This window comes from Schistocerca gregaria, chromosome 2 (assembly GCF_023897955.1).
Source record: "Schistocerca gregaria isolate iqSchGreg1 chromosome 2, iqSchGreg1.2, whole genome shotgun sequence".
Classification (NCBI taxonomy): Eukaryota; Metazoa; Arthropoda; class Insecta; order Orthoptera; family Acrididae; genus Schistocerca; species Schistocerca gregaria.
The window spans coordinates 853,563,859-853,579,114 of NC_064921.1; the positions used below are offsets into that span (position 1 = coordinate 853,563,859).

The window sequence follows — 15,256 nt, forward strand, 5'->3', positions numbered from 1 at the left end:
CATCTGTACGAACAGTTCGACGACGTTTGCAGCAGCATGGATTATTAGCTCGGTGACAATGGCTGCGGTTACCCTTGACGCTGCATCCCAAGCAGGAGTGCCTGCGTTGGTGTACTCAACGACAAACCTGGTTGCACCAATGGGAAAACGTCATTTTTTCGGATGAATCCAGGTTCTGTATGCAGCATCATCATGGTCGCATCCGTGTTTGGCGACATCACGGTGAACGCACATTGGAAGCGTGTATTCGTCATCGCCATACTGGCGTACCACCCAGCGTGATGGTATGGGGTGCCATTGGTTACACGTCTCGGTCACCTCTTGTTCGCATCGACGGCGCTTTGAACAGTGGACGTTACATTTCAGATGATGTTACGACCCGTGGCTCTTCCCTTCATTCAATCCTTGCGAAACTCTACATTTCAGCAGTATAATGCACGACCGCATGTTGCAGGTCCTGTACGGGCCTTTCTGGATACAGAAAATATTCGATTGTTGCCCTGGCCAGCACATTCTCCAGATTCCTCCTGAAAACGTCTGGTCAATGGTGGCCGAGCAACTGGCTCGTCACAATACACCAGGCACTACTCTTGATGAACTGTGGTACCGTGTTGAAGCTGCATGGGCAGCTGTACCTATACACGCCATCCAAGCTCTGTTTGACTCAATGGCCAGGCGTATCAAGGCCGTTATTACGGCCAGAGGTGGTTGTTCTGGGTACTGAATTCTCAGGGTCTATGCATCCAAATTGCGTGAAAATGTAATCACATGTGAGTTCTAGTACAATATATTTGTCCAATGAGTACCCGCTTATTATCTGCATTTGTTTTTGGTGTAGCAATTTTAATGGACAGTAGTATAATTGCTTTCATGGAAATTGCATATAACGAAGGACACTGATTATTTGCATGTCCCCAACTTCTTGCGACACCTCTTCGTAAAAAGGCAAAGTTAAGTATTGTCATTTCAGTTTCTTTAGTAAACTCTATCAATAATATATGCTTGAATGTTGTCTAGCTATCCGAGAAAACATCTTCCTAGGCACCCTATATTAGGCGAGTGGGCAGGATCCCATAGGTAGGAAATGTGCTGGTATATTACAAAAATGGTGAAAGGGTACAGTACTACCCGACATACAAAAGATTTGCCTCATTGGGTACAATAATACCCATTGTATAACAACATACTTCGTTGTTCTTGTCAGAACAGCGGTTTTATGGTAACACAATTTTATTCAGTACACTGAAAACGGATATTGATGTACAAAAGAAGGACAATTTGTATATTTGAAACTTCCTGGCAGATTAAAACTGTGTGCCCGACCGAGACTCGAACTCGGGACCTTTGCCTTTCGCGGGCAAGTGCTCTACCAACTGAGCTACCGAAGTTGGTAGAGCACTTGCCCGCCAAAGGCAAAGGTCCCGAGTTCGAGTCTCGGTCGGGGGCACAGTTTTAATCTGCCAGGAAGTTTCATATAAGCGCACACTCCGCTGCAGAGTGAAAATCTCATTCTGGAAACATCCCCCAGGCTGTGGCTAAGCCATGTCTCCGCAATATCCTTTCTTTCAGGAGTGCTAGTTCTGCAAGTTTCGCAGAAGAGCTTCTGTAAAGTTTGGAAGGTAGGAGACGAGGTACTGGCAGAAGTAAAGCTGTGAGTACCGGACGTGAGTCGTGCTTCGGTAGCTCAATTGGTAGAGCACTTGCCCGCGAAAGGCAAAGGTCCCGAGTTAGAGTCTCGGTCGGGCACACAGTTTTAATCTGCCAGGAAGTTTCATATCAGCGCACACTCCGCTGCAGAGTGAAAATCTCATTCTGGAATTTGTATATTTATTTATTCATATGTGCACTTCCTTTAAAAACATATCACTATATCTAGTTATGTGATGTTTGAGAAATGAGTGAATGGTTTGTTGTCTGCTGACCACAGATGGTGGATATAGAATCTGTAATTATCTTTGAGACAGTCCTCTGGTTGCCTTTGGCAGAACCAAAAAATGGTTCAAATGGCTCTGAGCACTATGGGACTTAACATCTGAGGTCATCAGTCCCCTAAAACTTAGAACTACTTAAATCTAACTAACGTAAGGACATCACACACATCCATGCTCGAGGCAGGATTCGAACCTGCGACCGTAGCGGTCGCGCGGTTCCAGACTGTAGCGCCTAGAACCGCTTGGCCACACCGGCTGGCTTGGCAGAACCAAAGAAAGGAGAGCACTAGAGGGCATGCAGTGTGGCTGATCAATACAGTAACAGGATCCTCCCCCACTTCTGAGGAAGCGTTGGATGGCCTGGTGAACGGCCGTGTTCCGACACACTGTCACTGGTTACTTAAGTTGAAACACCTATTTTCAGTGTGCTCCGTAAAACTGAAGAATATGGGAATGGTATGCATGTGGAACATTCAGGAGTAGCTAGAAATAATGGTTTCCCTTCTCAAGATATCGACGAGAACAAAGCTTTTTGGTGGGAGATTCATGTAAAGGTAGGCACGTAAGGCTCATGGAGAACTTAAAATTCCTTGATAGTGACCAACGGTAACAATGAAACCACATGTGGTAATTTTAAGCTATTTACGTGTGGAAATTTTAAGGTAAGATACTTGCATGTGTAAATTTTAGCTGAGAATATTTAAGAAATGCGTGTACAGAATCTGAATTAGGAACAAGCACTTCCACATGGTGAGTACTGACTGTTTCAATCTGACCAAGAGACAATGGTAAACAGCGGTGCTTGTGTAAATTTTCAGTTGAGGATCCGTGTGTGAGATAATTAACTAATCATGGTATCAAAATTACCGTTATTAATTATATTACTGCGAAGCAAGTAAAAAATTTTGATACTCTGAGATAGAAAAAGATGAGTTAGCCATCTGCCCAGCAACACATTGCATTGGAAGATCAGCAGAAATCCTCCAGAGATAAGCATAAATCCTCCAGAGTACGTGGTAGGTCCGTAGGAAAGGTCACGTGTCAAATTTAACCCGGAGGTCTGTGACTTGATAATCTGGGTCGAAATTTTGTTGTGGGGAAGATTTGATACGTACTGGCTAAAGTCAGTTGTTCTGTTTGATTTTACACGTCTAATCTGTGTAATTTGAATTCGGCGACTTAGTTACAAGTACTGTACCAAAAAGCAAGAATTTTCTTTGAATAGACTGACCGCTAGTAAATTCTCTAGGTTATTGATGAATGAGCTTATCAGAGAGAGAGAGAGAGAGAGAGAGAGAGAAAGAAAAAGAGAGAGTGAAGTAATGGATAAACGTACCAATCCAGAAAATTCAAAAATGGTTCAAATGGCTCTGAGCACTATGGGACTTAACATATATGGTCATCAGTCCCCTAGAACTTAGAACTACTTAAACCTAACTAACCTAAGGGCATCACACACATCCAAGACCGAGGCAGGATTCGAATCTGCGACCGCAGCGGTCGCGCGGTTCCAGACTGTAGCGCCTACCACAGCTCGGCAACCCCGGCCGGCAGAGTAATAAGAAAAAACATTAAGTGACGATAGGATACTGAAATGCGTGCGTAATATCATTCCCACTGGGCAGAGAATTGGTTGTTTTATTTTATGTTTAAATGTATTGGTTGAAATTCTGTATCTTTGCGGTGGTAGAATGTTAGAAAATCAAACAGAAAATATGAAACAAAATGGTGGTCATGATCATGCAATACAGGGTAGCCATTTTGCTCGGGCTATTTGCCACAAGCTCCCTACTACTAGAATAGCCAATCTCTGATTAAAATGAATGCAATAGAATGGGAATGTGGTCCAGCCAATGTGGAGTCAGTCCATCGGAAATGTTTACAGGCAGTGCAACATTTAAAATTTATTAGTTAGATGCGTTTAATTCCGTTTCGTTGATATAATTAAAAAGACAAAATTATAGCAAGCGAGTCTGGGTCCGGCACACATTTTTAATCTGCCAGGAAGTTTCATATCAGCGCACACTCCGCTGCAGAGTGAAAATCTCATTCTGGATACATCCCCCAGGCTGTGGCTAAGCCATGTCTCCGCGATATCCTTTCTTTCAGAAGTGCTAATTCTGCAGGGTTCGCAGGAGTGCTTCTGTAAAGTTTGGAAGGTAGGAGAAGAGGTGCTGGCAGAAGTAAAGTTGTTAGGACGGGGCGTGGGTCGTGCTTGGGTAGCTGAGTTGGTAGAGCACTTGCCCGCGAAAGGCAAAGGTCCCGAGTTCGAGTCTCGGTCCGGCACACAGTTTTAATCTGCCAGGAAGTTTCATATCAGCGCACACTCCGCTGCAGAGTGAAAATCTCATTCTGGTATAGCAAAACAGTTGGACAACAGGGCTTTGCTATCAATGTACAGTAGCAGTAGCCATGATATGTCATATCAACATTTCCGATGCACAAATATTAAAAGCACTCTCTTGGCAGGCCACACATCTAGTACGCCTGACTGCTAGATGCAACAGGTGGGAGAGCTGCGACCGGAAAGGATGACGATAGCAACCTCCCAATGGAAACGACCTTCTCTGTGCTGCCCTGATGGTGCGAACAGGATCATATCAGGATCTCCATCGGAGTTCCCATAAACAAAATGGGAGAGAGACAAACCTGAACTTTTATTTAGTACTGTATAATTCATAGAATTTCAAAGTTCATTAACATTTTGTCATGGTCAGATTAACGATTGTATCGAGATTTAAAATCCAGTATTCTTTTCTAAACTTTATTTTTACGAACCTTGCCTCAGATTGAAGCTGATGGGCATGTGTGGTTTTCTTTTTCCCCTTCCGGCTTCCTCTTGAATCATCATCAACTGCAATTTCTTCCTGCATAACCGAAAAAACTGCTCCCATACAAACTATTCACAAGATAATTGTCTTTACTGAACACGTAGTGTTGTTGAAAAAAGCGCGCTAGTTGTCAGTGCAGCCTACTGTGCAAAGTGACAAAACTGCTTCAAGTCGAATTAATGTTGGATACATTATGATTTTAAATGGGCACTACTGAGGAATCATACGACTTGAAACAACTGCTTTCTTTCAGACGCTGTTTTCACTGTTAGTGAATCCGATTTGTAACATTCTGACTTCGCAGAATGAAAGCTCTATACGGAAATCTAACTCCATTCCCGCCGTTGGTGAACATATTACGATTTGAAACGATGCTTCCTTTGGAATCTATGTGCATATGAATTTAATTATTTTTATTTATCTGTTTTAATACTTCAACATTTGAAAACGCCAATCTATCGGTTAAGAACAAAACATGAAATTATCTATTTATATTGATTGTTCAATGATATCAAAAACTATTTTTTGTTACAAGATGTACCGGTAGATGGTAACTGTCTTACAAGCATTTAAAACACAAATTTTTGTTGCACTAGGACAAAATGAACATTTAAGCGAAAGAAGGGTTCACAACTAAAACTAAATTCAAGCAACATGAGAAACAGAAATAGTGAATGTGATAACTTCGACGAAAATATAAGATTATAAAACGGAAGAAATTAAATGGAAGTTCGAACCTAATGATAACTAAAATCACATGAACTAAGATTCCAAATGAAAGAAAAATGAAATGAAGAAAAAATGAGCGCAAACCAAAAAGGTAAACTGACGACTAAAGTGCACGAATAAGAATTGAACATAGAAACTACATTTAAACTAAAAAGTACCTGAGGAGATCTGAACCCACAACCTTTTTCATGTGGGCAATGCATCATAATTATTACATTACGCCGGCCGCGGTGGTCTCGCGGTTCTAGGCGCGCAGTCCGGAACCGTGAGACTGCTACGGTCGCAGGTTCGAATCCTGCCTCGGGCATGGCTGTGTGTGATGTCCTTAGGTTAGTTAGGTTTAAGTAGTTCTAAGTTCTAGGGGACTAATGACCACAGCAGTTGAGTCCCATAGTGCTCAGAGCCATTTGAACCATTTTATTACATTACACTGAGAGTCTCTGTGTCCAAACAATTTTTAAGTCTCTAGATGATCACAAGAATTTCCAAAAACTTTTTCGCTGATTACTCGCAACTCATAACCGTATAGATGGGTTTCAAAAGTCAGTCCCATCCCAGAGGACCTCTGTTTGTTAGAACATATTATGAAGTATCTCGAACAGAACAATTTCCTCCATCCCCACCAGCATGGGTTTTGGAAACATAGATCATGTGAAAGCCAACTCACACTTTTCTCGCATGACATGCTGAAAGCCATGGATCAAAGCAGTCTGGCAGATGCATTATTTCCCGTTTGACTCTGTACAACATCTACCTTTATTAGCAAACGCACAACCGAACGGGGTATACAGCCAAATTTGTAACTGAATTGAGCATTTTTCGTAGAGGGATTGGATCATGTTATCTTGGCTGTGGAGTCGTGGACAGATGTAGACGTAAGTTCAGATGTGCTCCAGGGAGGTCTGTTGGGACCCTTCCTATTCGTATTTTATTTTAATGACCTTGTGGAAAATATTTACAGGAACCTCAGACTTTCTCAGATGATACAATGATCTATAAAGAAGTACTGTCTTAAACAAGCTGCATAAATTTTCAGTCAAATTCCGATAAGATTCAAACTCGCACGAACATTGGCAACTTGCTTTAAGTGTTCAAAAAGGTAAATTTGTGCATTTCACAAAACGAAATATCTCGGTGTCTTATGAATGTAACATCAGTAGTCACAGTTGGAATCGGTAAACACAAACAAGTACCTGGGTACTCTGTATGGATAGCAAATGGAACGATCACATAGGCTCATTCGTCGTAAATGGAGGTAGTGGACTATCGGTGGATATTAAAGGTGTACAGAGAAGGGCAGCTCGAATGTTCATAGGTTTCCTGACCTACGGTAGAGCTTCACAGAGATACTGAAGAAATTGAACTGACAGACTCTTGAAGGTACACGTAAATTATCCCGAGAAAGCTTACTTACAAAGTTTCAAGAACCAGCTTTAAATGATGACTCTAGGAATATACTACAAACCATTACGTATCGCTCCCGTAGGTATCGTGAGGAAAAAATTAGATTAATTACAGCACCCACGCTCGCATGTGAATGGAACGGTAAGAAATCCTAATAATAACTGGTACAATGGAAAGTACCCTTTACCATACACTTCAATGTTGTTTGCAGGGCACAGATGTAGATGTAGTTGTAGATTTAAATGGACCTGAAGCCACACACAGAAATGTTGTAGGGCAGTCGAACCAAAGAGTCCGTCTTATTACCAGAGCACTTACACTGTTAGAATAGCAACAGATCTACTCTGCTTACACTATGCTTGTTCGTCCTTTCTGTAGTAATGCTGCAAGGTATGAGAGCCTCACCAGAAACAGGGCAGACAATGTCTCGCATTTTATACATGAATTGGGTTGGCAGTCAATAAAACAAAGGCGTTTTTCGCTGCGGTGGGGTCTTTCCACGAAATATCAGTCAGCAACATCCTCCACCGTAAGCGAAAGTAGTTTGTTGACTCTCATCTGTAGGCCGAGCACAAAATAAGTTTACGCTTTTAAAAGTTCGTATACACGAAACGGTACAACTTATTCGCTACAAAACTTAACTAGCTAATAGGTCCCCTCTGATAATTTTTCATTTATTTATTTACTTATTTTACGTATGCGCAGGGTGCGGGGTGCCCCCGCCAGAGAGCGCAAGTGTAGAAAACGGCAACACCACAACAAAAGAGCTGGTGCGTCCTTCATTTAGCAAAAGGGAGTCGCTAACTGTTGTTCAACGAGCATTTCGCACACACCTTCACCAGGAGCTAACCACCACAGAGTGCATTTATACTTTTAAAAAATAGTTTGAAGAGAAGGGCTGCATTTGCAAAGACAAAAGTACTTGTCCGCCTTCTGTGTCAGAGCAAAATGTTGATCGATTTCGTGCTGTGGTCCAACAAAGCCTACAGAAATCAATCTCTCGAGCAATTTGAAGCTTCATATCAAACAAAAAATCGTTTCCAAAATGCCACGAAAACGCTTCCGCATGAAACTATACGGCCTGTACTTGGTCGACGCACTCATTTCAGGAGAGAATGCTGAACAATCTGTCTTCTGTTCGAGATGGTGGCAGGAATGGACAGTGACAACGACCCGTCAAAGAGGTTTTTAACGATGAAGCAAGTTCGTTTTGGGGAATAGAAAATCCCCATCTTTCCATCGAAGATGAAAGAGATTCACCAAAGGTCAATGTCAGTTGAAGACGGCATGTATCTGCCATCTGCTAGGAGTATGCCACTTATCATGATGGACACCCGCATTGTAAATGTGTATGCCCCATTTGGTTCTGGGCATAGAAAGGACAGAGCTCGATTTTACTCTGAGAAGATCACTCGCCTCTTTCTTGGCCTCTACGAACATCGTCTGCTTGGCGGCAGAGTTGTGTTTTACTTCGGAAGGACTATCAACCACCCTTAAGGAACTGTCCTTTGTTTTCAGCGACATTGCCCTCAGTGACACAAGGCGAGGATTTATGTCTCCCGGAGGTCTCGCTGGTGCTGTCCAAGAAGCAGAACGCTGGTCCTTGGCGTTCTCAGGCCATTGTGTAAAAGTCAACACCATCCTCCTCCCACGCAGGTGGCGTGGCTCAGTCGTGTGTCGTGGAAATTACACATCACACACATTGCCAGTCCTGACTGTCGGTGGCGTGTAGCGGAGGTTTGGGCAATGTGCGAAAGCCAGCGTCCGACATACACGACAACGATGGCTAGGTGGCTGGAATGTACCAGGCCTGCGATTCAGCGAGTCTTGAGTCAGTTTGGCACGGAGGCGTCTGCATGGAACGACCACACAACAGACTTCACTGTGCTTCGTGACATTGCCACGCAACCACCTTCTCCCGCCATTCAGCTCGATCGCAACAGGATCAAGGCTCACTTAATTGAGCTGACCCATCGCAGATTGGAGAGAGTGGACGAGAGGACTCGCCGTCAAGATATGGGCAGGGCAGGAAGACTCCTCAATCCATCTAATCGTGATTGAAACACCGACGGCAACAATTTGTCTCGGAGCTCGTCACTCGTGGGGGTATCGGACCACCAACCAAGCAGATATCGTGGCTGGCTTTGTGGAAGACTTTCACCACATCTACCAGTACTCGTAACATGAGGTTCATGATCTGGAGATGGTTTACTTATTTACACAATTTTGGGCATAAAAGTAGAAACCCTGATGAAGGATATCACCGCTGATGACGTCAAGGACGCGATAGCGAAGGGCACTCCAAATACGTCGCCTGTGGAATTTTTTAGGGGCTTACCAAGATATGGTGGCCCTAAGGCTGACTACAATGTTCCTTAGTTGTTGACGACAGCCGCCACGGGTCCGCGGCCATTTTTAGAAAGCATTATCATCCATAATCACAAATCAAAAGCCATCACAGGGGAATAAGTTGCCCATTACCACCCCATAACTTTACTCAGTGCCAGCTAGAAGACATTAGCATGTATTTTGGTGACACACCATTGAGTCCTTCCAAGTATAATGTCCACAGAACAAACAACGTCAGGTGGACCCATCAGTGGCCAGACAGCCACTGATGAATGCCAAGATGTTCCTGCTGTAGTAGTTATGTTTAATCTCTGCGCAGCATTGGTGGCCGTCGACTTTGTCAGCACTTTTGATCAGGTGAAACATGGTAGCCTCTTTGTTTTCGTGGAGTGGATGGGCTTACCAGTCCCCTTCACCAGTGCCTTAGGATGTCTGTACACCAGCGTCCACTCCCTTGTCCAGCCTAACGGTCTTATCCCCAGACCAGTACTGACACGCCGTTTCTTACATCAGGGATGCTAAGTATCGCTGATCCTCTATGCTCTCTCCCTGGAGCCACTTACTGGGAGTCTCATGACCCAGTTGTCAAGATTCTACCTGTAGCAATACACTTTCCACTCCAGTGCCTATGCAGATGACCTATTGCTGGTGGTATGGTCACAGAAAGAGATCAGTTGTCTACTTGATCTGATCTCTACATACGAGGACATGATAGACAGTGCTTTGAGTGTTGCCAAATCTACAGCGTTGCCAATCGGCTGCGGACTTACAAGATACAAATTGGCACCTCTATCTTATGTACAGGGCTTTCGATACCTTGGCATTACGCTTACATCACCATCTGTCACACCACAGCGGTCAACTTCCGGTTCGCCTTCCAAGTCACAAAACTGTTCGACAACACTGCCTCTGTCGCTTTAATGCTTTGCAACGTGTGGAATATCTGAGCGTGCATGCGGTTTCCAAACTAGTACACATACCACAGGTCTTTTCGATTTCACCGGTGATTGGTCACAGCCTGCAGGCTGCGTTGGACTACTTCCTGACGTGTGGTAAAATTTTAAGGTCAAATATCACACAATCCCTCTCCCCTAGAAAACCAGGGGACTTGGACCCACCAGCATCCAGTGCCATGCAGCAGTCTTATATCTTAATATCAACAACAAACAGTGGTCGGGCACAGGGAATTGACTCACATGACATCTCTTGGACATTTACATGCAAGCCTCAATTTCCTCGCAGGTGTTGATAGGACACTTGCACCTCTACTCACACACCTGTCTGTATTTTTGTTGACCTTAGACATACATGCACTTGCCTCTCATGTACGCCCCCCCCCCCCCATGTCTAAAGGACTTTTACATTCAGTTGCTGAGTGGCATACCTTGCAACAACATTGAGATCAAGTATCCTTTAACAAGGTCGTCGACAGTGTGGCGCAAACTTTATCAGTCGTACCTCTCAGCATCAGTCCAAGAGAGATGGTAACACGCCATCTGGGAAAATTCGCCAGTAACCAGCGTTTACTTATGATTGATTTAAAGGACAATTCTTTTGCTCCAGCTGTCACTCGATGGACTATGATGCATATGACCTGAACTGCGCAGGTGCTCGTAAAATGTGGACATTGGGGTGACAAAAGGTCACCTGTTTCCTCTGCCAGCAATTGAGAAGAATCTACAAAAAAAAGAATTCTAAGGTGGCGTATGAGTGTGACCGTTTCTTCCATGAAAAGGAAAAGGCATAAAATTTTATTACTCGATATTGTAAATAAGACATTGACTTTTACAAGAAATAGATCCGCAGTTGCGATATTGACAACCATTACTGGCGTAATGGAATGTCGAAAACTACAACTTGTGCCGAACTGGAACTCTACTCTGGATGCACACATTTTTTTCTCGACCAGTTTCGATGGAAAAAATTCTTTGTATGTTGTGGGACACCGTGGAATATTCTCACTTGAGCCCCTGTAGTTTCATGAAGTTCCGATGGTTGCTGGCTTCTGTAGCGGATGTGCGTTTGAAGTAGAGAGCTGTCATTTACTTTATTTTGTCGGTAAACCAGAGCGTAGAAGATATTCACAAGATCTTGCAGAATGTCTGTGGAGACATGGCAGATAACAAGAGCACGGTGAGTCGTTGGGTTAACCGTCTGTCATCATCTAAACAGGATCGCACAAACTTGTCTGAACTCCGGTGTGCCGGCCGGCCGCATGCAACTGTGAATCCTGCAATGTTGGAACGTGCGGACAGTCTCGTTCGAAGTGATCGACGGAACACAATAAAAAAAAATCTCGCTGCTCAACTGGACGTCTCTGTTGGTGGCGTTGACACAATCGTCCACCAGTTGGGGTAGTCAAAGCTGTGTGCCAGCTAGTATGCTCACCGCCTATCATAAGACGATAAAGAGCAACGATAGACCATCTCTGTGGAACTGCTTGAGCGTTGCGAGGCTGATCGTACCAAATTTTGTCGTAGATCATCACAGCGATGAAACATGGGTCCTTCACTTCGTACCGGAAACAAAATGCCAATCCATGGAGTGGCGCCTCATCACCTCTCCACCGAAAAAAAGGGTCAAAGCTGCACTCTCAGCCATTAAAGTCATGGCGACTATCTTCTGGGTCTCTGAAGAGGTTACTCTGTTTGATGTCCTCCCACACGGTGCAACTATCAACTCTTAAGTGTACTTTGCTACCCAGAGGAAATTGAAGAAACGATTTCAGCGTGTTCGTCACCACAAAAATGTAAAGGAACATCTCCATCTCCATGACAACGCAGGGCCTCACACAAGTCTGCATGCCCTAGAGGAGCTCACAAAATTTCAATGGCCTGGTCTTCCTCATCCACGCTAGAGCCCGTACGTTCCACTTTCTGAGATCCATCTGTTCGGACTAATGAAGGATGCACTCCTCGGGAAGTGGTACGTGCATGATGGCGAGCTCATTGATGCAGCAAGACGTTGGCTCTGACCTAGATCAATAGACCGAGTAAGGTGGCGTAACGCCGTCACATTGAACGAAGATGATATTCAAAAATAGGATTTTATAGCCAAAAGAGTGGGAAATAAACTAACCAGTATATATATATATATATATGGGGCAACGGCCTTGCCGCAGTGGATACACCTGTTCCCGTCAGATCACCGAAGTTAAGGTTGTTGGGTGCGGTCGGCTCTTGGATGGGTGACCGTCCGGGCCGCCATTCGCTGTTGTCATTTTTCGGGGTGCACTCAACCTAGTGATGCCAAATGAGGAGCTACTCGACCGAATAGTGGCGGCTCTGGTCACAGACAACCATCATAACGACCGGGAGAGCGGTGTGTTGACCACACGCCCCTCCTACCAACATCCCCATCTGAGGATGATACGGCGGTCGGATGGTCCCGATGGGCCACTTGTGGTCTGACGACGGAGTCATATATATATATATATATATATATATATATATATATATATATATATATATATATATATATATATATATATATATATATGGAGATAACACCGTAATAAAGTAACAGGAATTAGAGCTCGCAAAGAAAGGTTTAGGTACTCAATTGTCCCGTGTGCTATTTGACAGTAAATGATAGAGAAAGTGGTTCTGTGAACCCTCTGACGTGCTCTTAAGTGTTATTTACAGAATAATTATGTAGATTTATCTCACAATAATCACACTTAGCGCCTCGTCTACTGTATTCTGCTGTCCCTGAAGTTTTGGGGTACCATGTGTATAGTGATATTTGTAATGTGGTAATTCTGAAGGCAAGGTGGGTCAAAAGCTACGATTTCTACTGGCCTGCTCCTCTGCAGACTTACTCGCCGACGTCGCGGCCCTCCCCTTCCTCCTGCTCTCCGTCCTCCTCCAGCAAGGTGGGCGGGAGAGAGCGTTTCCGCTCCCTCACAATCTCCTCCGTCAGCTTCTCCAGGTCTTGGGTTTCCTGCTTTTGGCGCCGTAATTCGTAATACCAGATGTCGTACAGCACGCACGCCTCGAAAATGTAGAGGAGCGCGTTTGCGAAGCACGCCAGCGCGATGTTGGAACACAGTATGAAGAACGGATACTTCGCCTTCTCCTCTGGGGGCAGCAGCATCACCTTCTCGTCGATCATTGGGTAGTGCATGGACAGTGTGCCGCACACGAAAAAGCACACACCTCCCATGAATCCGAAAAACAGGTCCTGCAACAGTCGGAAGAGGGCAGAGGCTGACGGGTGTGAGTACTAGCGAGCCACGAGGTCCATAAGTCATTGTTGCCAATTAGTAATGCGAAATAACTAAATAAGCAAAAACTACTAGTAGTAGCCGATCTTAAGTCACTTTGGGTTCCGGACGAATCTTGGAACAGCCGAGCCAGACTCATTCTAGGACGCACCTTAGAAAACAGGTTGAAGAATAAGAAACTCCACATTTATAGCGTTAGAATAATATTGAAAAAAGCATTGCCAATATTAAAGTATAGACATTCTGAAGGCATAGACATTAAATTGTAATAATAAAAAGCATTTCTACAACTTTTATAGAAACCAGAGTGCAGTTACGAGAGTCGATGAACTTTCACTTACAAGGGCGTGCCGGAAAGTAATGCCTCCGAATTTTTTGTGTGAAAACTGTTCAAGCTTCTTTAAAGAAAACTAATTTCATTAACGTTCTACATCTCTATTCTTCACGTCTACATTTTTACACTGAAGCGCCAAAGAAACTGGTATGGGCATGTGCATTCAAATACAGAGATATGTAAACAGGCAGATCACGGCGCTGCGGTCGGCAATGCCTTTATGGCGCAGTTGTTAGATCGGTTACTGCTGCTAGAATGGCAGGTTATCGAGATTTAAGTGAGTTTGAATATGGTGTTACAGTCGGCGCACGAACGATGGGACATAGCATCTCCAGAGTAGCGATGAAATGAGTGTACCGTGAATATCAGGAATCCGGTAAAACATCAAATCTCCGACACCGATGGGGCCGGAAAAAGATCCTGCAAGAACGGGATCAACGACGACTGAAGAGAACTATTCAACGTGACAGAAGTGGAACTCTTCCCCAAATTGCCACAGAGTTCAGTACTGAGCCATCGACAAGTGTCGGCGTGCGACCATTTAACGAAACATCATCGATATTGTCTTTCGGAGCAGAAGGCCCACTCGTGTACCCTTTATAACTGCACGATACGAAGCTTTACGCTTCGCCTGGACTGCTGGTAACGGAAACATGTTGCCTGGTCGTCTCGTTTCAAATTATATCGAGCGGATGGACGTGTACGAATACGGAGAGGCAACCTCGTGAATCCATGGACGTTGCATGTCATCAGGGGACTGTTCAAGGTGGTAGAGGCTCTATAAATGGTGTAAGACGTGTGCAGTTGTAGTGATATGGGACCCCTGATAGTCTAGATACGACTCTGACAGATGACACGTACGTTAACTTCCTATCTGATCACCATTTTACATCCCGACGAACTGGGGCAATTCTAGCATGACACGCCACACGTCCAGAATTGCTACACAGTGGCTCCAGGAACACCCTTCTGAATTTAATCACTTCTGCACTTCCGCTGACCTCCACTCTCCAGATATGAACATTATTGGGCATATGTGGGACGCCTGGCAACCTGGTGTTCAGAAGTGTTCTAGACTCCATCGTACCCTTACGGATTTATGGACAGCCCTGACGTATTCATGATGGTGCCAGTTCCCTCCAGCACTACTTCAGACATTAGCCGAGTCCATACCACGTCATTTGCGGCACTTCTGCGTGCTCGTTGTGGCCCTACACGATATTAGGTAGGTGTGCCAGTTTCTTCGGCTCCTCAGTGTCTTTTTTTAACATAATAACAATGGCGACGAACACATTTCTCCCAATGAGAAACTAGTTTGTTGATATCGTCACTGTTGGCCGTTGTGACCAAGCGGTTCTAGGCTCTTCAGTCCGGACCCGCGCGGCTGCTGTGGTCGCAGGTTCGAATCCTGCCTCGGCATGGATGTGTGTGATGTCCTTAGGTTAGTTATGTT

General features: G+C 44.4%; 1 protein-coding gene across 2 annotated transcripts in view; it reads right to left on the reverse strand.

Moving 5' to 3' along the window:
- The window catches only part of LOC126336576 (uncharacterized), an 87,508-nt gene that overhangs the window by 15,816 nt on the left and 56,436 nt on the right, over nucleotides 1–15,256 (reverse strand). For both annotated transcript variants that reach the window (XM_050000431.1, XM_050000432.1), the window contains one exon: nucleotides 13,065–13,426. In XM_050000431.1, the coding sequence (XP_049856388.1) occupies nucleotides 13,065–13,426 (362 nt within the window). The remainder of the gene's footprint in view (nucleotides 1–13,064; nucleotides 13,427–15,256) is intronic.